Genomic DNA, 23998 nt, shown 5'->3' with positions numbered 1-23998 from the left:
GTTTCTTGTTAAGATCCATATCAAAAGATTAGAAATGGAAAGGAATTTGGAAATTATCTAATGCAGTTGTTCTTTGGTCCTTAGACTGCTCTGTTCTGGTGGACATCATTAAAAAGCATTCATTCATTCATTCATTCAATTGCAATGAAGGAGGTGGATTTGTCACAATTAGTCGGTGGATCAAGTTTCTTTATATAGACAAATTCACGTGTAATAATATGTAGTTAAAAATTTAAATCACAAAAAAAAATGTATTTCAATTTACAAACTATGAAGTTTCAAACAATCAACATTAATTTTGTATTTGTTTTTGAATCACACTGAGACATTGTTTTGTAGCCTCTAATTAACAACATAACCCTACTTAATTATTGATTAAATTCTCATAGTTCCAATCCCTTTAATTTTTTAAAAATTTGAATATCTTTGTAACTTCCAAAAATGATCACCAAACCTTAAATTCCTACAATTCACACTAATACAAAATAAAGACATCAAATAAACACTAGAAATTGAACTTATTAATATCTTGAAGTTCTAGAATACATACACATGGAAAAATAATCAATACAAAAGAAACACTTTCAATAGTAAGTATTTGGTAGTTTGAAGATGACTCATTAAGGTGGATCATCATTGAGAAAATAGAGGGGCTAAAATCAATCGTCCGAGTTTGAAAGAATTTGCTAGTATTTGAAGAATATTGTGGTTGTCTTGAAATTCATTAGTTGCTTTCAAGAGAGGTTGTAGGTTGAATTATCAATCAAGGAATTTATTTGATATCTCTTGATAGTATTTACACAATTGTTTAAAATATGGGTTTCTTAAGTAGATTTACTCATTATAGACATAAAAAATCAAGGCTTCCAAATGCACTTCACTAAGAAATCAAAACCAAACTATCATGTGAGGAAATTGTGATGGGCATTAGATTCCTCTGTGGATTGTGGTGGTTGGTAAGGTTGATTGACCCATTGCAAATTTTTTTGGACATTTTTAATGTCATCTCATATTTTATTGGAGTATAAAGTTGGCAAATTATTTCATAGGAAAGCAAAATCAAATTTTGTTGTCTACCCTAAACCCTATGAGAGTGTGATAGGTGCCAATAATGTGGAGGTATTCTTTGAGAATGGATTTGTATTGCTTTTGGGAAGAGTTTGATAACATTTTTTGGGGGAACTAATTTTTTTAAATCTATAATTAGAAGTCATGGCTAGGATAGAAGAAATTTACTACTTATAATAAATAAATTGATGATTTTACATAAGTATGTCGTTCGAGTCCATTTTTCTATATATAAATATATATATTTTAAAATAGTTTAATGAAGATGCTTTTAAACTGTGATTTTTTTAATTTTAACTGTGTAATCATAAAAAATTAGATAAGTAGTAAAATGCTGTTTTTCAATATCTATTAGTACATAATGTAACATCTTTGAAAACTAGAGGCTAATGATACATAGAATTGAGTTCATCAACTAAAATATCGAATTTGTAGACACTAAAAAATGGTCTCGTGGCCTCCTTTTTAAACGTGTCTTCTATATTGTGTATTTGATCTTATCATTCACCAACATTGTCTCATTCTTTATGTCATGAATTATTAATTTTCTTTCCTATAGTTTTCATTATATCCTATTGATTTGACCTTTTTGAAATGTCCAATTATGTGATTATGTCAATTTTGCCCTTGGTCATTTAATTACATTGATCAATTGATTATTGCATTTAGGGATGAACCACCAATAATTTCTGTTATTCCTAAGCACTGTATTATGATATTTGAACCACATTTTCCCATTGCCAACAATTAATAAATTTTCAAATTAATTCATTTACTAATTTAGCCTAAATATGGTAATCAATAATTTTAAATTATCAAAATTCCCTCATGTTCTAATTTCTAAAATGTGAGGGAATTATAGCTCCTAATAATTTAAAATCCTTGCTTTTGTAATTTTTCCCTAATTATAATTTTACCCACTAATTTAGCCTTTATCTTTTTCTAGTCACTCCTTACACCTTCCCTGTGCCAATTTCTCCTAATTTAGCCTTACACATCCCCCTCAATTTATGTGTGTCAAATTGCACATTCAATTTTGTCATAATTTCTCATAAAATTTTCCTTTGTGTAAATGCATAACTTCAATGTGTCATAGCCATGTCAATTACCACTTTTGAGTCCATGCACATTTGCACGCACCCTTAGCCTTTATCACTGAGAAATAGTAGGGTAGGGGGCCTGATGATGCAAGCAAATGCAGGCCCTCCCCCACATACAATAGTAGGGCCGCCAACCCGTACCTACAAGAATATACCTACCCCTAGAGAATAGTAGGGGCCGGAAGCATCACACACCAGCCCATAGCCCATAGAATTATAGGTAGGTAGGTAGGATTTGTTTAGGGGGAATTACCATCAAATCAGTCATGCTTGTCAATTGAGCTTTGATCCTAACCATCGATTTGAGTTCCAAAGATAGATAATTTGGACTCATTTTTCTCATTCTTGGAAACCACAATTTTGATCATTCTCAGTATAGACTAATCAAATTTTGGGGTTTTTTTCATCTACTTTTAGGATGAAGAAAAGGTGATGTGTACATAAAGATTTGGTATCCCAAGCTTTAACACAACTTATTCCTACAAGTATTTCTGGAGTAGTAATGTGACCTCAATGAAGGAGATGAAGACAAAGCTTCTAAAAGATTGAGTTTTTTATTACAAGGAAATGATAGATCCCTTGTCTTTCTTTATGGTTTCATTTTGATGTGCATAATTTATTTCCTTTAATAATTAATTATAGTAGTCATTATCATGGCTTGCATGGGACTCCAATTTATTTGACATTCATGAATAAAGAAATCACTTATTTAAATATGCAATGTTGTATGATTCATGTCGATTGTAAAGAATTGCATTAGTTTTATGTTCATTATAATATTTTCTTTTAATCAAACACTCCACAATAGCAAACATGCACCCTTTCAAACTATTAAATTTAAATAAATCCACTTGATTGAGATGGAAAATAAAAATGAGAAACATTTATGGTGACATATGCTTGGTTCTTGCCTACTAAGCACCTAGATTAACTAGCCAAACTTTTTTTGTTGGGTGCAAAGTCACTCATTCTAGACATAACCTTTGAAAAATTTATAGTATTACAACTTACTTTTAGACTGCAACATCTTTTAGTTCATCATACACGTGTATGGTTTGTGACAGTTAACTAATAGACTCACTATCATGAATAATATACGTATACTTGATGAACTAAGAAAGGGGAACAACAAGAATGATGTGTGATAATGAATACTTGTATTCATTTTTTCAGACATGATGGATGGCTAATTCATATGACTATATTGTACCATAGCAGGTACCCCTTATTACATGTACTAAAATTAGAAAAAACTAATTGTGCAACTAATAGTAAGGAAATTTAAAACTAATAGTAATCTATTATGCAAAAGCATCTATTTACCACCTACAAAAATGCTCTCTAATATGTACAAGAATATATCATAGCTTAGAAATAACGCTTGAGCCGAATTCCATTAACTAAGATTTTCTCCATGTTTCCATCCAACCTTGACAATTGGAAGACATTAGATTATTTTTAGTCTAAGATAATATAGTGCTCAATCCAAAATTCTTTTAAGTTCATCTCATTTCAGCACCATTTCACCCTCCTGGAAAGTTCTCAGAGATGCCCTTTATCAAAATACCTTTTCATTTGTGTCTGATGGTTCTCTATTTTCTTCAAGGCCTTAGGTCTAATCTCCTCCACTTCAATTAACTGAATTAACCGTAAATTCATAAGTTCTTCCTCTAACATATCAATTGTACTAGCTAAGAAAAGAGTTGGAAGCTCAAGTGAGATAGGCAGTCTTGCTTCCTTTCCATAAACAACCCTAAAAGGTGAATGGGTTGTTTCCCTTTTTAGAGTGATTCTATTAGCCCATAATATTTATGTTGGTTAAGTATGCCATATTATCTCGCTACCCTCCATATTCTTCTTGATGACTCTAATCGAATTCTTATTTGTGGATTCTAGATGTCTATTGCCTTGTCGATGATAATTTGAAGACTTATTCAGATAAATCCCATTCTTGACAACCCAATAAAAAATTATGGAACCATAAAAGGTTAAAGCATTATCTGAAATGATAGCTTTAGGGACTCCAAAATTGTTTATTAATTTGTCATAAAATCCCAAAACAAGACTTTCATTTAATGCTTCCTTAATTGCCACTACTTTGGCCCACATGATGAAATAGTTCATGGCTATAAGAAACAACTTGTGAACAACACTTGATGGGGGATTTATAACTCCTATAAATTCTAACCCACACCATATAAAAGGTTGTTCAACCTGAGTAGGTTGCAAAGACAAGACTACCAATCTTTCTTTACTTGTAAATATTACACATTCTTTTCACTTCCTCACCCATAGGTGTGAATTTTTTAATAGGCTAGGCCAATAATAGGCACCCTTCATCATCTCAAAATTTGTTGCTCTTGGTGAAAAGTGAGCTCTAGCTTACTCTTCATGGAATTCATCAAGCATCTTTTCAACTTGCTCATCTTTAACACATCTTAATAGAATGTCATTAGAATCCTTTCTAATACGATGTAAAATAAAAGTGCATAAGGTGTGGACTCCAATATAAAATACCTTTTTTGGTATTATCCAAGCTTTGTGGATAGTTGTCAGTGTACCAAAATTAAATCATTTACTACACCTTGTTATTGATAGGAGTTGAGATAGTTGTGTGAACTTCTTATTCATATTTTTCCTTATTGCTTAAATCATCAACAAGCTACTCACCCAAACCTATTCCCCTAACCAACTTGGTAACCTTAGCATCTACATTTTACTTTATTACCTATTATTACCTTAGTTATCCAAATGACTGTTTTATCATTTAGTCCTTTCTTAAAAGAAACTCCTTCACACTTAGACGAGAAAACATCAAAATAATAGTATTATTAGACAACTCGTGTTTAATCTCTTCTAACTCTTTGTGATAACAAGCACACATTTCACTACAAATGAGTACCCAAGATCGTAGTATTTAAGTACTTGACTGAACAATGTCATAGGTTGTTCCAAATCTTTATCATTATGTTGTAACAATGTAGCTGAAATAGAATCAATATTCCCATAAGCATACAAAATAAAATCCTTAGAAAAATCAAGATTTATAAGTTTTGGCGCTATTGTAAGTACCTCCTCAATAAATTCAAAACTCATATTGTGATGCAAGAGCATCCTTGGGCTGTTGGCAATCTTGCATTCCCCAAAAAGATATTTGCTTTGTTTTCTATTTTCCAATTATTTGTTTGAAAGTTTGATTCAGCAAACATTTGTTTGTCCTTTCTAGATTTTGTGAGCTCGACTTCTCATTTTGGAGCTATCATGGATCATTAGCCTATGTTACACAGAATTTAATTTTATACTTGGTTGGAGTTATGCTTCATATTCTTGGGTGTTGATTTCCTATGTTCTTCATATGATGCTTGGTATTTGTTTCAGCGAGGTTCTACATTTAAGAGTTATCTTATGGAGTTATCGTATGCGCTCTTGGATCTAGATGGTTGCATAACATGTGGACCTATATCTAAGGTCATTGAAGTTGTTATAATATATTGTGTATTTGGTCATTAATTCATTGAGGGTCAGCCCTATAGTGTATAACACATTTTCTATTATTGGAGATTGTGAACTCAAAGCTGACCTGTGTGATTTGATGGGTATTTAGGTAATGTAATTGAGTCTTGTGAATCAAAATGGATGATAGAGAGAGAGGGAGTTGGTAGTTGGTAGTTGAGGCTCAAAATATTAGATTTGTTTTGTAATCTAGATTGTATTGGTTGTAACTGGGATGGCCTTACAATGCGACACACATATTGTTCAATTGATGTAATTCAAAGTCTATTGTTAATAAAAGGCTTTTATTTCAATTTTATCATGTTATATTTTTATTGTGTTGTTATTTTTTAGGAGTTTGGTCATCTCCTTTGAGGATACACTTGCCTTTTATTACATCAGATGGTATCAGAGAGAGGTTTGATCTGGTTGGACTTATTAGAGAAAAGGTTGATTTTACTGTCACTGATCTTAGTGTGGTTAAGCTTGGTGAATTTGTCAAGACCTGGAAATCTTGGTTGTAAGGTGGAAGATCATGGTTCTAGCTCGCAATTGTAAATGACTTTTTCAAGTTGTGTTAGTCTCTTATTATAGAATTATTGGCTTCTTATTGGTGGACATATCGTTAAAGATTGAGGCAGTTGCGCTTTATTTTGATTCAATATGCCACCTAGAAGGTTAGAACATATGTTTAAAGAATCAAGGTAGAGATGAGGAATGAGATCCAAGATGTCTTAAATGGCTTAAGAAGGAATTCTGAAATAGAGGATGAATATGTGGAAGATGTTGAAGATGTTGAAGTACTTGAAGTAGATATCCGTGCAGAAGAAGAAAGTTTGTTGAGAACTATGCCACAAGTCGGTAAGAGTCATAGAATGGAGATATCAAATTATTCTAGTTTTTGAGAGCCTGAAGAATTGATAGATTGGATCAATGAACTTGAGGATTATTTTGAGCTTGAGAATATTGTAGATCTATAGTGATTTAGGTTAGCACAAACTAAATTGAAAGGTCATGTTACCTTGTGGTGGAAAGAATTACAGAAAGATAGAGAAGATAATGATGAACCTAAGATGAGTAATGGAAAACCATGGTATCTAGATTGAAGGCTAAATTCAATCTTGTAGATTATGACCTTGAATTGTTTAATAAGTTGCAAAACTTGAAACATAAGGTTATGTGTGTGAAGGAATACACTGAAGAATTTTACAAAGTACAAATCAAATCTGGACATCATGAATCTTCTAAGGTAAAGGTTGCAAGGTATCATGTTAATGGTTTAAAATTGAACAATTGAGTATGCTAAAACTTACTTAGTTGAAAATGCTTATCAATATGCATTGAAGGCAGAAGATAAGTTAGGAAGAAAGTAAGGCAAACAATTAACAAAAGTGGATAAGGGTAAGAAAGTAGTCTCTAATAAGAAATATGTGGTAAGGATGGACGTCGAGATTTTGAATGTCCTAGTAAAAAGATTGACAAACAAAACTTGGTAGTACAAGAAGATTAGAAAGTGGAAACTATTGATGTTGATTTGGCTTCACTTGAAGTTGGAGAATCACTTTTGATGTGAAGAATCATGCAGGCTAAGCATGATGAGGAACTAGTGCAAAGAAGGAACTTATTCATAGTTGTTTGTAAATCTAGAGGTGAATGTTGCAAGGTTTTAATGGATGGAGGTAGTATTGATACTCTTGTATTGGAGGAAATGGTTAGGCAACTTGGATTACAAAGATTGAAACATCTCACTCCTTCTGGTATCAGTTGGTTTCAAGATGATCATTAGGTGCATTTTAGAGAACAATGCTTAGTTAATTTTAGTATTGGACCTTTTGAGGATGAACTTTTATGTGATCTGGTTAAGATGAGTGCTTGTCATGTTTTATTTGGAACACCTTGGAAACTTGACAGAGGAGCTATACGTGATTGCGTAAATAACATTATTACAATTGAGAAGGATGACAAAAAGTTTGTTTTGATCCCTTTGAAGGATAAGGAAGGAGGAAAAGCAAAGAACCTGAGTGTTTTCAAGACTTTCAGTTTGAAGACAACATAACTTGTGGTTAAGGTTAGTACTAATGAAGGATGGTTTGACTTGAGGAAGTTATTTGATCCTTTGGTTAAAAACAGAATTAAAGGAAAGAAGACTTATAATAACATGAAAGAATGCACAAGATATGACTCATTTGATCCTAGAAGTAGCAGCAGTAGTAGATTTGAGATATCTAATGGAATATTTGGTTGCAACAGTAAGTTCGGACAAGCTTTTATGTTGATTGATGAAGATAATTTTTGGGTTAAGAATGAGCATGGTATTTATGTTTTGAATCCTTTTAGATGTTCATAAGTCCCTATGGAATATCTTTTGTCACCTTGGGTATCTAATGCAGGAGTATCCTTGGGTTGTTGGCAATCTTGCATCCCCAAAAAAGGTATTTTCTTTGTTTTTTGTTTTGCAGTTATTTGTCTGAATAGTTTGATTTGGTAAACACTTGTTTATCCTTTTCAGATTCTACAGGATTGGCTTCTTATTCACAAAATTTAATTTTATACTTGGTTGGAATTATGCTTCATCTTTTCTAGAGATGATTTCCCATGTTCTTCTTTATACAATGGGTGGTATTTGTTTTGGTGAGGCTCTACATTTAAGAGTTAGCTTATGCACACTTGGATCTAGATGGTTGGATAATGTGTGGACCTATATCTAAGGCTGCCAAAGTTGTTATAATGTATTGTGTGTTTGGTCATTAATTCATTGAGAGTCAGTCCTATATTGTATAACACATTTCTTATTATTGGAGATTGTGAACTCAAAGTCATCCTGTGTGTCTTGATGGCTATATATGTAATGTAATTGAGTCTTCTGTTAAAGTAGAATGGATGATAGAGAGAGGGATTTGGTAGCCGAGGCTCGAAGAGTTAGAGTTGGTTTGTAATCTAGAATGTATTGGTTGTAATTGGCCCGAAGGCCTTAGAACACAACATGTATATTGATCAATAGATATAATTCAATATCTATTGTTAATAAAATAGTTTGTTTTAATTGTATCTTGTTATATTTCCATTGTGTTATTATTAGTTAGGGGTTTGATCATCTCCTTTGGGGATACACTTGCCTTGTACTACGTCATATTCCCACATTTAGTCTAGATAAAAGGTGTTAGAGTAATTAGATATTTTCTACTTAGCTAAACTTTAGGGATATAATAATTAATTATTTTATTAATTATTATCATGAAATTGATTTCTCTTTGTAATATTCATTCACTCAATATATTTTTGTTTGATTCAATTGCAATGTCTCCTATGTGGATTTGGGAATTCTAGCCTTCATAGCTTTTGCTTCTCTCTTTCTGTGACAAGTGTTTGCATTCAAGTGATTCTTGGGAGCTGTGGGGTTGATCTTTATCAACTTCAACGTGGTATCAGAGCTAATAAGTGACTTAATAATTGAATCATATTGATTTAATTAATAAGAAAATACTTTATTAGCTCCGATACAATGTTGAGGTTAATGAGAGATCAACCCCACAGCTCCCAAGAATCACCTGCATGCAAACACCTATCACAGAAAGAGAGAAGCAAAAGCTATGGAGGTTGGAATTCCTAGATCCACAGAGGAGAGATTGCAATCGATTAAAACGAAAATATATTAAGTGAATGAATATAACAAAGAGAGATCAATCCTTATAAAAGGAGATCAAAACCCCTAAAAGTAACTAACCTAGGTTGCATGATAATAATTAATTATTATATGCCTAAAGTTCAACTTAAGTAGAATACAATTAATTAGAAAGTATCTTGTTACTCTAACACCCCCACCCCTTAAAATAAACTTAGGGAGTAGGTAAAAACCTAGAAACTTTTGTTGAAAAAATATTTGGGTCCTGACAACAAAGCTTGATGAGATACCCAAGCACAACCAAATGGGAAAAACCCTACTCCAAAAAGAGATGGAAAGAATGTTGGAGAACTAGTGAAGGATTGAAGAAGCCTCTAAATTAAGGAATGTCTTAAAAGATAGGAACAAAGGATGATCATGTAGAACACATGTAGAAGCTACAAACCTCTGTCAAAAATAACTGCTTATCTGAAGAACCTCCACTGGAATAGAACTTGACCAGGTAGAGAAGACTTTAATCTGCATCTCTGCTTTCAGAAGACACTAATCAAATCAAGAGGCACACAAAGACAAACAATTGAACTTGAAGATACAGATGACATGAAACACCAAAGCTTGAATAGTTGGTCAACCAAACATGGAACGCTGCAACCAAAGTAAGAACGGAAAAAAAATTGTCTTTATGCTAAATGATCCATCCACTGAAATGCATAGGTACCCAGCCACTACATCCGCCTAGTACATAGAAACAAATATTGAATACATAGCTCACTCCATCGAACCAAGGAATCATAAGAACCAATAGAAGAATGACATGGAAGGCTGATGTTTTGCCTTTGTTTGCCATCTTCCTTTGTTTTCCTTTTATTACATTAGTCTCATGACATATTTGAGATTGATCGCCTCAGTATACGCATATGTATTCTTTTGTGCATCTTGATCATGGTTCCTTGGCATGCAGTTTTTTTGGCTCACTTTTTCAGTTGCTTGTCACCTCACCCTTGTTTACATTAGGGCGGTTCTTCTATTGGTTCTTATGTTTTTTTAGTCCAATGGAGTGAGCTATGTATTCAATATGTGTTCCTATTGTCGGAAATGTAAGCAACTAAGAGGGTGAATTAGTTACCACAAAATTTTTTTCTTGTCCCTTGGATCTCAATACAAATTTTCACTGATCTTGTAATACTATCTCGCTAGTTAACACTAAAATATAATTGATACTCGGCTAACAAAGCAATCTTATGATTATTACTCTGTTATAGCCTTTAGTAACTTAGTTTCAAAAACTTAAAGCATAAAGCAAATAACATGAACATAGATGACACCAAGATTTAACGTGGAAGGAAATTGTCGAAATACGAGGTACATAACACAAGCTAAACAATCCTCTAGAGGGGTAAAATACAATGAAAATGTTGCCTTGGTGATATGGTCCTTACAAAAGAGAGAAGTCTAGGCAATAAGAGGCCTCTAACATAGACCAAGTAGGGAGCCCAATGGTGGCAAGAGTTGGAGAGATATAATGAAGAAGCTACCCTAATGAATAAAGAAATGGTTGACTTTACTCCAGCGATTGCTAGGAAAGATAAACAAAATTGATTGATTTAAATGTCAAATATGAAAAGGTGATGGAGACCTATGATGAGAGTAGGATAAAGATTAGTGAGATGGCAAAGACACTCGCTATATATGAGAAATAACAGAGAGGACAGAGCTTGTAGGTGAGTTTTCTCAAATGATGATTGCCTCTTCATCGACTCCACCACCCCATACTGGCCCAAGTGTTGAGCTCCCTCAAACTCCATTACATGCTGAAGAATCATTTGATGAAGGAATTGAAGAAGAAACGAATAAGCTTGAAACATTAGAAATAGGATATCGGAACTTATGGCTATCAAGAGATCTCTTAGTGAAAGTGAGGATATCCTGAGACAAGTTTTGGACAAATGTGATCTGAATTGTGATTCCGGATTACAACACTTGGTGTAATATTTGCGGTATTGTAATTCTAATGTGAATAGAACAATTTCAGTACAACAGATTTTACAAGCCAAAAGTGCTTCATTTCATTCAAAACTCAATATTATACAATGTTTGGTGAATCTTAAGGGCTACCAATATCCCTTCAAAAAGAAATGAACAATTCACATAATGTTTATTACATTATAAAATATTAAAACTATGAAAACTATTTTAAAACTATTTCAAATTTTATGTCTACTTGTAGGAGTCATAACTTTCAACACATAGCTTGAAAATGTATGCCATTTACACCGTTGGAAAGGTAATCAAATTGTCCATCTCTAAATGTCAAGAGGTACAACTTTCAGGGCCCATAAATGCTCCGAAGGCCTCAAAAAATGCAAAATATTAAAATATACAAAATACTAGAAAAATAGATTTTGGTATTTACCCATTTTTGCTTTTGTCGGTCTAACTGGATCATCATGGACCATGGTCTGATCATAATGGGTCATCAAGGAAGAAGAGTTGGGTCATATATGTGTAATTGTTATAGATAAGCCCAAGGTTGAGGACTTAATTGAAAAGACTTATGATCAGGTAGCAACCTTGGTAGAATTCAATATAAACATGGAGTTATTATAGATAAGGGTAATATTTTATCTTTCCAAGTATGAAAATAAAAGTTTTGACATTTTCCCTTTGACCTTCAAAAGTGAAACACATTTTAAAGACTTCTAAAGAGTGGGATGAAGAATTAATATTAGAATGAATTACACAGTACATAGTAGAAGCAAGTAGTTTTTACAATTCTCTAAACTTTGAAATAAAATAGTTTAAGGCTAAATTGAAAGGTATTCCATATAGAGAAAAAGAGGTTATGGAATTTAATTGGCCTAATGATGTTGTTTATAATGAATGAGTAACAAAATACACTCCCAAAATAGAAGAACCCCAGTTGGCACTTGATGATTAGGCTTGAGGTCAGGAAGAAACACAAAACGTACACCACAGTCTAAGGATGTTACCCAAGAAACAAAGAAAGATGATCAGGCTCAAGGTCAAGTTGAACCAAAAGAAGTTGCACAACCACCTAAAGATGCAACTCAAAAAGTAGAAAAAGATAGTTAGACAATAGGATGGAGGAAAACAGTGGATGCCAAAAGAGGGAAGGCAGTTAACCAAAATAGGGTATCTTACTTTTGTGGTTCACCCACTATGGATACACCTGCATAACAAACAACTCTTGAAGATTCAGACTACCAGCTGTGATTCCACTAACTATTTTCTACTTTTTTTACTTCTTTGCAAAGCCACGGATGTTGACATTTTCTCTCTTTTGTAACTATGTTGTATATGCAATTGTTTTGAAACATGTCTATTCCTTCCATCTTGAAGCTTGTTGCAATCTTGGTTTTGTAAAAGGATTTCTAGGGCTTGGAAAGGGGGGTCTGAAAAATCTATTCTGCTGAGTCTTTTTGTAGTTGTTCATTCTATTGTTGTCAAGTTTGGTATACTTATAAATGGAGAATCAATGAAATATAGGAGTTTGGAGTCTATTTTTGGGTTGTCTTGAGTTGTTGTCTAATACTTTACTTGTATAGTTTCAAGAAAATTAATACAAATGCAAATTCTGGAGTTACATCATTTGGATCTTGTCTCTTTTTGTTTCGTCTTTGATTTTATGTAAGTCAATAAAATGTTGATAGAATTTCAGTTGCAATTCTCCCAGAATTATATTTCATCTCATGTTTTTCTATTAATCTAATGGGTTATGTAAAAGTTTAATGTGATTTGAGAAGGTCATTGAATTTAAATAAAAAGATTGTGATAAGCATAGGATTCCAAATATGTATTGATCTTGTTTATAAAGTAAATGAGTAGATGATAAGGTTTAAGTGTGAGATTTATGAGGAGAGTTTCCCAATGAATAAAGCACTGATCAAATTATCATTTGAGTGGATTTGAACTCTTGGAATTGAAGGATTGACTTTCTTTCATTCCTTGTGTTATCCTTTAAGTTAGAATAATTAAAGGCTATTGTCTGCTTTAATGGGATTAATGTTAAAATATTATTGTAAAAGGGAGTTGTGATTAATCTTAAGGCGTACCTGTCTGAATCTTGCAAAATTGATCTTGTTTATAAAGTAAATGAGTAGATGATAAGGTTTAAGTGTGAGATTTATGAGGAGAGTTTCCCAATGAATAAAGCACTGATCAAATTATCATTTGAGTGGATTTGAACTCTTGGAATTGAAGGATTGACTTTCTTTCATTCCTTGTGTTATCCTTTAAGTTAGAATAATTAAAGGCTATTGTTTGCTTTAATGGGATTAATGTTAAAATATTATTGTAAAAGGGAGTTGTGATTAATCTTAAGGCGTACTTGTCTGAATCCTACAAAATTCAAAGTGTAGAAGATAGAATGGCCTTGCCAATTGGTCCTATTGGTCTTTTTGGAAGTACTTGTCATGGTTTGTACCTTATCCCTAGGTATTTTCCACATCCCAAGAGGTGATTGATTAAAACCTTGTCAAATTAGGAGCCAATAGATACATGGGCTCTACATTATCTTACTCCATTTGTATCTCATGCCCTCTGTCAAAAATGATGACACGGAAAGTTCAGTTCAGCATGACCATCCATCAGATCTTATTCAACTAGGATAGGTCTTTGCATTGGTTACACCACAGGGGAATAATGAGAAATTAGATTATTGGTTAGCATGTTGTGTAAGATGTAAACAAAAGCTTGCACAACCAATTACAAATGGTGATGCATTCACACATCCTATTGGTTCGGTTATTATTCCTAGAGCATGACTGCGGACATATATGCTTAGAAGGAATAGAAATCCTACATTTGAAGACTATGAAAAGCACAAAACCATTCTCATATATTCACACCTTATTATAGCATCAAATGTAAAGTTGGTGAAGCATCAAAGAGAACACAAATTAAAGAACTTTTTATTAATGCTAATGTTGATCACGAAGCCCTATTGGAGACCCTCAAGCAGAGAGATGACCCTTTAGGAATACTTCACTAGGTAATACTAACTCTCAACAAGGTTCCATATGTTCGTTATATGCTTTAAATTTAGTTTCATATGTTAATTATATGTCTATACTTGTACATAATATTAAATGCCTATAATATTGACATTGAGTACGATATTAAATTGTAAGTGTCTTTAACATTAGCAGTGCATGCAGATAGAAATATTTTAAGGAGCAGAACGAAGATAATTCTATGATAGTCTAGTCTCTATGCTCTTTGATAGTTGTATATATAATATGGTTGTATGACTGATATACACAAGGAATTTAATATGCACAATGATGTAAATTGCGTACCTTTTGTGTTACATCCCAATTTTTGAGCTAATTTGAAATATAGCTGTTGAGGTTCACATGAAGTCAGTAGGTAGTTTAATTTGTTGTAATCTGGCGGAATGGTAAGATAGTTAGTTGTTATGATTTCAAGTAAAGATAACATGCTAGTTGATCGTTAATCACGAATTCATGAAATTGAGATGAAGGTTAACCGTTATGATTATTTATGATTAAATAATTTATAATTTAACTACGAAAAATTTCCTTGTAGGAAACACATCGAAAGGGCAGAAGTATTGTCAGAAAAGAATTAGGTAGGAGCATCACCATCACTGAGTAAATGGATTGAGGACCTGGTGACTTGAAACAAGATACATCTGTGGGACCCGCATGAGCTATTTAAATAAATAAATTGAGAAAATAATTGGGTTAAAATATAAAATGTATCCAGAAGGATTTTAATTTATCTTTCATCATATTATTTTTTTAATAAATATTTATATACGTGCATATAATATAAAAATGATTTGGCAGCATTATAATTTAATAATTTAATAACATGATGTTTATATGTACATATAAGATTTTAATAATATTCGAATTATAATAACATTTGAATTATTATAATTTTCAAATTACAACCTTTCAACTCTATTCTTTCCAATTTACTATTCTTTGTTTTTAAACGATAACACTTTGCATAATTAATCCATGTAATAGTTGGCAATTCAAATTGTCTTATAATCTTCCAACCTTCTAATCTTTTCCTCTCCTCTTCTTTGTTTTTTTCCTAAGTTGTCGGTTTGGGTTTGGTTCCAAGTTTGCGGTTCGAGAACCGGTTCGCTGATTCGACAAAATTTTGGAAAGGGGTTTGGGTTCGTTTGGGTTCGTTGGTACAAAAACATGTAAAAAATATATATATATATGGTTTTGGGTTCGTTAGTACAAAAACATGTAAAAATTATAAATAAGTAAAATATACACACACACACACACACACACACACACACACATCTTTATGAAGCATGAGTTAAAATTAGAATGTAGCATAGTAGCATAAACACATTTAAACAACAAAAACCTAAGTTGCCGGTTCGCGGTTTGGTTCCGGGTTCGGGTTCGAGAACTGATTCGCTGGTTCGACAAAATTTTGAAAAGGGGTTTGGGTTTGTTTGGGTTCGTTAGTACAAAAACATGTAAATTTTAAAATTAAAAAAAAAAAAAATATATATATATATATATATATATACATCTTTATGAAGCATGAGTTAGAATTAGAATGTAGCATAGTAGCATAAACACATTTGAACAACAAAAAACTTTAAAACAGCATAAACAATATAGTAGCAAACCACAGCGATCATTGGAACCCCTAGCGACTAGATCTCTTCCCTTTCATTTAAAAAATTCATAACTGTATCTGATTAGTTTATGCAGATCAACAGTAAGTTTTAATAAAAATTTCTTCTTTTCATAAATTTATTTACCAAACTCTTATTATGATTAACATAATCGATTGAACGTGGTTAAAAACTAATTAGATCTAGCTTGCAGAAGTTAAATCCCTTTGACCAGCTGAATATTCTTCAATCTCTTTCGGCACAATCTCCCAAGCACTGATCAACAATAGTAAACTAGAAAAAGACCATTCATGGAGGCCTCTGGATAACACAGTCTGACGTCCCAGATTCAATATTCTTTAATACAATTTTTAATATACCTAGAGGAAAAATAATCAGCCAAACAGTTATAGACAATGTGGTAAGTAGCTGCCCCACCTGACCATATTCATGTGACCGTAACTTTCTTCTGCAGGGCAACATTTCCCAGTAAAACGTTGTTTATTGTTTAGTGTTTGAAAAATTCATATTGCTACTCAAATAGGCCCTGAAATTCCTCGAAGTTGGTCATGGTGGTCGCCACATGTTGAGCATCTTCTCTTGTGGGTGTCTCAAATTTAGTAGCATTTTGATTCAAATAGAAAGTGTTTTACAGCTAGGGATTACTCAACACTAAAAAACTGTGGCATTGTAATGCCTACCAACCCAGCCCCAAGATGTATCAACATAAATTATATTAAAACATGCTGTAATGTGGAAAATTTATATGTGGTTCTCCTGGGTTCGAACCCTGGTCCGAAATTTTATATGTGGTTCTCTTGGGTTCGAACCTTGGTTCGAACCAGATCGAACCAGGGCTCCAAAAACGAACCTAGGTCGAACCGGACCAGAACCACGAACCGGTATGTGGTCCGGAGGGGGGGGGAGGTACCCGTGCAACTTAGACAAAAACTTTAAAACAGCATAAACAAATAAACAATAACATATCATGGTGATCATACCATCATATAGTAACATAGTTCAATCAACTTCAACATCAAAGATGAAAGATTCAAAACATTTAAAATATCAAGTTCAAGTATCATTGTTTCACATTCAGAGTTTACCAGTAACTAATGGAATGAAAATCTATTAAAATTCTGAATTTTTAGTTCTAAGTTCTTTAATCTTCATCTTCTTCATCTCCTCCTTCTCTGCCTCTGCTATTACTTGCACCAAGGCCAATGGGATCAGCAACAGAATCAACAATGGTATTGGCATCAAATTCATCAAAATCATCAATTGTAAGCCCAGCAGTGGAAGCATCCAAGTCCGCAATCTCTGCATCTACATCCCACTTCTTTGTCTCCCCTTCTTTGTATTCTTGACTCTTGTGCGAAAGAAGGTGCAAGTTGTTATGCACAAATACCAGGTTCTCTTCTTTTTTTGATTGCAACCTATTGCGCTTCACTCATTGCAAGTTTGCAAATGTGTATGAATGATGCACAAACATTTGAAAAACACCAACAAATCAATCTTCAAACTCCTTGCACAACCGGATGCTTGCTAAAAAATTTATGTGCTCTCCTTCAAGACAAGATAACCTATTTAGAAACATCAAATGACAATGAGAGGGCACAAAACCAATTGATAACACTTTTTTAGGTTACATGGATGCCAGAAAATTATGCAAAATTGCAAATAAAACAGTCAAAATCACGTCCGTAGCCGCGGATTCGACCTTGATTCGAATTTTTGGACGTGGTTCGCCCGGGGTTCGAACCAAATCGAACCAAGCCTGCAAAAAAGGACCTTGGTCAAACCAAGTTCGAACCGCACCCGAACTTGGAACCGGTTCGTGGTCTGGAGGGAGGGGGGGAGGTACCCGTGCAACCTAGATAAAAACCCAGTGCTGCAAAGAACTGTATATGATACAGTTGCCTTGACTTCCCCACGTTTATTCATCGCTTTGGATTGGGCCATCTTCATATGCAGAGCTCTTTTGTTGCCTTAGCCATTCAAATATTAGGCCGTGGTCCAACAGAGGTATATTAATTGAAGGTTCCAGGTTGAGAGGTTCCTTTCTATCTCTCATGATCGCTGTTTAATTGATTGAATTGTAAGTTCCCAACCGAATCAACATTTGCCTTTTCACCAGGTTGGACCGACTAATATTGCCCCTTCATCAGGAAGATAATAAAGGTACACTTCTCTAGACACGTCAATAACAGTCTTTTTATATTTATAAATTAATATTAAAGTATATTAGATCTATTTATTTGATTTATATTAATAAATTAATAAACAATATCAATAAAGTAATTATTAATTTTATATTTCCTGTATATACGTATACTATATAATTATATTAAAATGTAATATATATATATATATATATATATATGACATTTTTTTCATTATATTTTTTATTATTCATTAAAGAAGAATCTTATATATAATTGTTATATGTTTTTAATTTTTGTTTGAGGGAACTTCCAAACCCTTGCCTCTGAGCCTGAACCCGAACTAGTAACTTAGGTTATAAAAGAAAAAGATATGTCGAAAAGGGTTTCCAAAAACAATTAAGAACAGGGCCAAACTGCTATGGTTCGTAGCAGATTCTGAGAAAAAGTCATCAAGATTCATCGTGGTTCCTCCCAGGTTTGTGTGGGACGAAACCCCTGGCTGCATCCCTGCTACCACTGGATCGGGATCTGGATCTGAAAAGGATTCTGGACTGGCAATTTAACAGGGCTTAACCTGGGCACTGAGAATTTATCTTCAAATTTAAATGAAAATATCCTATTTTCTTAGGGAAGATCATTTCATTGTTTTCTTTTAAAAAGGATCAATTCCAATCATAGACTGAATGTGTTGTTCGATTTTCTGCTAAGCTCTTTGTTGGAGCAAAGCCAGCTTTGCTATTGCTACCTTTGTCTCATTGACCGTCATAACGATCAATAAGATCCTCTTCATAGTTGACATATGAATAGTCTACATAGGATTAATCTTGTTTCTTTTGGAATTTTGTGTAGGGATTTTTTCCTGTGTACAACAATGGAATACAAGATAAACATTTTAATTTTTAAATCTGTCGCAACATTTTTTTTAGGGTTTTTATTATTCAGACGTTAAGATGTACCATATAAAATCTTTTGCTTCATGCCGTCAGCACTTTTTGTTGAGTAAAAAATTACTCCTGAGAACCAGTTGTCAGAGATCTCGTTCTTAGTAGTTTACAAATTCGATATTTTATGACTACAATATGTTATAGCAAATAACAGAATTGCATTCATTTAAACTTCTTTAATGACAGTTCTCTAACAAATCATGATATGAAAAAGATATTAGCTACATTTCATTCTTCAATTTTGTAACAATGTTTCAGCAGCAGAAGTAGATAGAGTTTCCTGTTCTAGTGCTGTAAGTTATGTAGGCTAACAGTAAGTTCTTTCGTGCAGTGAACGAAGGAAAATTGTATAAGGGAATTTTGTGCAGAGAAGATGGTGATTCCTCCACCTCCTCCTCCAACAAGAATCATAAAATATTTAAAGCCATATGTTTTAAAGATGAACTTTTCTAACAAATTTGTCTCAGCCCAAGTTTTTCATCAGCCAACGGCTACAGTTGCCTGCTCTGCCTCTTCACAAGAGAAGGAGCTCAGGTCTACAATAGGATCCACTCGTGATGTTTCTGCTGCTAACAAGATTGGGAAACTCTTGGGTGAGCGCCTTCTATCTAAAGATATTCCTGCGGTTTCTGTTTTCATGAAAAGAGAACAAAAATACCATGGCAAGGTGAAGGCCCTCATTGAAGGTGTAAGAGAGGCCGGTCTTAAATTTATCTGAGATTCTTATATATATATATATATAAATATATTATTTGACCATCATCTGCTTTTTGATTGGTACATGAAGTTTGTGTTCAACTTTTATATGCCTTCTGAGTTGAATTTTATTTCGATTTTGAATACTTTTAGGCTACAAAACTTTGTGAGCCGATTTCTAATTTATTTAATGATTTGGGCCTGTGAAGTGACTGTCGTGTTGTAGGAAAATAGTAGTAAATAGTCAAGCAAGTATGGTAGATTAAACTTAGACTTAAGCCATGTTTATTATTTTCTTTTCTCCTTTGTGATACACTCCCGTTGTATTTGTTTTTTTATTTAAAATTTTCTCAGTTACCATGTCGTGTTGTAGGAAAATAGTAGTAAATAGTCAAGCAAGTATGGTAGTTTAAACTTAGACTTAAGCCATTAAACTTAGACTTAAGCCATGTTTATTATTTTCTTTTCTCCTTTGTGATACACTCCCGTTGTATTTGTTTTTTAATTTAAAATTTTCTCAGTTACCATGCTTTACTGTTTATATAGAACATAAATATCCCAAACACTTGGTCAAATCCATTTGACGATTTTTGTTCTCTGCAATATTCTTGTATTTTTGCAAGCAATATCACGAAGACTTAATGATTTATACTCTTCGCATTAGTAGTACTTCATCTATTTTGAATCGCGATACATGAAGAAGATTTCCGTTGAAATAAACTTGGCATCCCAACTCTAGAGTATGATCTTTTGAGACTCGTGCATCACAAGGTATTTGTTTCCTAAGAAAAACTAATGATAATGCTAAATGTTTAAAAGAGTTCTCTTTTCTTCTATTATAAGAAATGTCATGTTCCCACATGAAAGATAGAAAGAGTCTGATCTTTTTGAAGTAATATTGCTTGGAACTACCATTTTTATTATTAATCCTTGATAACATTTTGATTAACCAAGCAACTTATCTTTAGTTCGAAGAGTTGGTTTCTCAACTTTGCTCAACCATAACATAGGTTTTAGTTTTACATTATGAAGGTCAAATCTTGTTGAATGAATTAGATAAGCTTATAAGAAGACAAATCCTTAGGTGCAAATCTAATCCGTTAGGGCCATCAATAACGATAGCCCCACCTTATGTATCCCACTTTTGAGAATTTTAGGCATTTTAGTTCACGTGCCAATTAGAAAGACTCTGTGCATAATTGATTGAGATATGTCACAATTAGTTGAGGTTATACTTCTGTTTGAATTGAAATGAAAATGAGAAATGAAATGAATCCTCAATTTGTTTTGGTAGATGCTGTTTGGCCATGCACTTCAGTGTTCCTACATTGTTTACATATTACATTAGTTAGACCACTTTGGTCATATGTTAAATTATTATTTTTTTTTGTCACAATTAAGCTGTAAAATTTATTCATTAAGAACTTGGACAAATGGAATAATTCATTGAATAATTTCGTTAACCTGAATTCATTATGTCCAGTTGAATTTTTATAACCATATATATATATATATATATAAATAATTAAATAATTGAGAAAGGGCCGACGCTGTTGAAAGTTTAAATTATTTTAATATAATATAGTTTACATCTTAGCAGAAAGGTCAAGCATGGCTACAAGCGTCTTGTTGAGTACATCTGAGGACCAAACTGTCAATATAATCCTTTTCTCCACTAACCTATCCTCATATCTAGACTGCATATATATTAAGCTGCTACAGGTATATACAATTATATAAAAAATTGTCCTGTTCTAATCCAATGATGCTGAAGACGTTATTTACAAAACAATCTTTGGAGACAAACCCTATATTCAACTATCAAGATACAAACTTGATATGTCTGTTACTAAGGCTATTCAATGGACACGTAAGAGCGAAAAATAGTTACACGACGACTAACGATTTCCTTTTGTATCTCGGGGGAGCCATGGTTTGGCAGCTAGACCTTGGTTGCTTGGTCCTGACATATGTCCTGCTTTGGCATTATGTTGGCCTTTAACTCTGAACTTGACTCTTTCCTCATCATTGGAATCAATCCCATCCTCACATATTTAATTGTGGATCCAAGCAACCCCATTATTTTGTTTTAGAACAAGGAGCTTCATAAGAAACCCCACATCGCGTTTGATGATTGCTTTCTTGGTTTGAAAATACCTAGCATCCTCAATTGTCAAGATTGCTATTCTAGGCATTGACTTCTAGCCTCTTTTGATTATATAGTAATCATTGGATAGGGGATTGTCAATTCTTCATTTATATCATTCTTATCCAGGTCCAACTCTTTTATAAATTCCTCCGTGATTTCTTTTCTACATAGTTGTGTTGTATCTACTTTAGACTCCTTTGCATGTAGGGACCGTTGCCACAAATACAGTAGGGTTATTCATATGGACTGTGTACTTGGGCTATATAGATGAATCCCTTGCCTAAGACCCTTTTCATGGCACGAATAACTAGTCGATGAGGATAATTTATAACTTCACTCAACCTTTTCTTATTCTTTCAAACTTCTCTCTTGAATCTCTCCTATGAAAGACATTTTCCTCCTATTGGCAAGGAAATGAATGGGGGAATCCATGCAAAGAATACCCGTAGAGGAAATATATTTTACTTGAATGCAATTGAAACTATTCTGTTTCTTCTATTTATAATTTTTTTTGAGAATGATGCCCTAATCTTTTAGAGATGAGGTTAGTTAATGCCACCATTATGTTTTCTCCATTCATATCTACATGTCGTTTGATCTCACTCAGTTGGCCTCGAACTTTTGCTAGTTATTTTCCACCAAGCTTTGCTATGAATGATATCAAAATTGTTCAAAGTAATGACTTTATAATTTATTAGACTTGGTTGTATTGCTTATCAAATATTGTTGAGAAACATGTGTCTCAACCTTGCAATCCTTTCTTAGAAAATTTCAGAATTTGTTTGTGAAAGTTTTCCACTTGTTAGTGAGTTGTTAAAATGAGTCTTGTCCATAGTAGAATATAGGTAGGTCATTTTTAGAGACTTGATGACTCATTTTGTGACTTTTATGGGGGTCTAGACTAAGACACAAAATTGTGGACGGGATTACTATTTTAACCTGGTTGTTTTTCCATATTGGAAATGTAGATGTCAAAAATGGGTAACATGTGGCATGGTAGTTTTGCCCATGGTTTTGTAAAACCATAAGTGGTTTTCAGGTTGTAAAATCACTATAAAAGGAGGGCTTGGGGAGGTGTTTGTGTAATTGAGTTCAGTTTGCAAGACTGGTGCTAGAAGGAGTCTCTCGAAGTTCGAGTTGTGGTGATGCGCTCTTGTAAGAACTTGCATTGCAAGTGTATTGTAATCATCTTAGTTTGATAATACATTGTGCGAGTTTTGGAGGGTGGGGTTTTTCTCCCGGAAGGGTTTCTCCACAGTAATCACTGTGTTGTGTGTTCTTTGTTATTTTGATTATGTTATTATGCATTTCTTGAGATCTTTGCAATAGTTACTTTGATTTGCATAATCGTCCTCTCAAAGATTAGCGTAGGAAGCGATTCCGCGCACCTTTCCTTCCTTACAAGTGGTATCAAAGCTTGGCCAGTTTTGGTTCGATTTGTTGGGTACAGGGTTTTTTGAGCTAATCAAGGTTTGAGTGGGAGCTTGTGTAGAGCATTTCATTTTTGTGTTGCAAGATTGAAAAGATGGCAAGCATGTCAGGGAGAATTGATGTTGAAAAGTTTTTTGGCACAAACTTTGAGATGTGGAAGCTGAAGATGGAAGATCTGTTGTCTGATCAGGATCTATGGGATGCATTTGATGAGAACAAACTGAGACCCACAGATTCGACATTAGTCGCACAATATGATGTGACTGATAGAAAAGCTAAAGGTCTCATCAGATTGTGTCTTGCAAACTCGATTTTGATTAATGTCCATGAAGAACCTACCGCAAAGAAGCTTTGGAAAAAGCTTAGTGAGATCTATCAAGCGAAATCACTTGTGAATAAGATTTTCTTGAGGAAGAAGTTGTATTCCTTGAGAATGGAAGAAGGTGGACAAATTTCTGAGCATTTGGAAAGGTTTAATATGTTGGTGACTCAGTTGACCTCAGTAGGGGTGCCAATGGATGAAGAAGAAAGGTGTCAAATCTTGTTATGTTCGTTGCTAGACTCATGGGATAGTCTTGTGATGGCTATAGGGAGCACTTCAGTTGTCTTGAAGATGGAGGACGTTGTTGGTTCTCTACTTTTTGAGGAGATGATAAGGAAGGTCTCTCTGAATGCCAAAGAGGCTTTGAGTGTT

At 33.5% G+C, this 23998-nt stretch overlaps 1 protein-coding gene across 2 annotated transcripts in view; it reads left to right on the top strand.

Moving 5' to 3' along the window:
* The window catches only part of LOC149567559 (Ribosomal L18p/L5e family protein), a 48933-nt gene extending 29146 nt beyond the window's left edge, over positions 1-19787 (top strand). For both annotated transcript variants that reach the window (XM_089820772.1, XM_089820774.1), the window contains exon 3: positions 19360-19787. In XM_089820772.1, coding sequence (XP_089676898.1) covers positions 19402-19746 — 345 coding nt within the window. In that variant the 5' untranslated portion in view covers positions 19360-19401 and the 3' untranslated portion in view covers positions 19747-19787. The remainder of the gene's footprint in view (positions 1-19359) is intronic.
* Positions 19788-23998: the final 4211 nt, after the last annotated feature.

The sequence above is a fragment of the Cupressus sempervirens genome, chromosome 3 (assembly GCF_028749045.1).
Source record: "Cupressus sempervirens isolate cs-2001-9-10 chromosome 3, ASM2874904v1, whole genome shotgun sequence".
In the NCBI taxonomy this organism is placed as follows: Eukaryota; Viridiplantae; Streptophyta; class Pinopsida; order Cupressales; family Cupressaceae; genus Cupressus; species Cupressus sempervirens.
The sequence above is the reverse complement of the archived record's forward strand: the minus strand, read 5'-3'. Positions and strand labels throughout refer to the sequence as shown.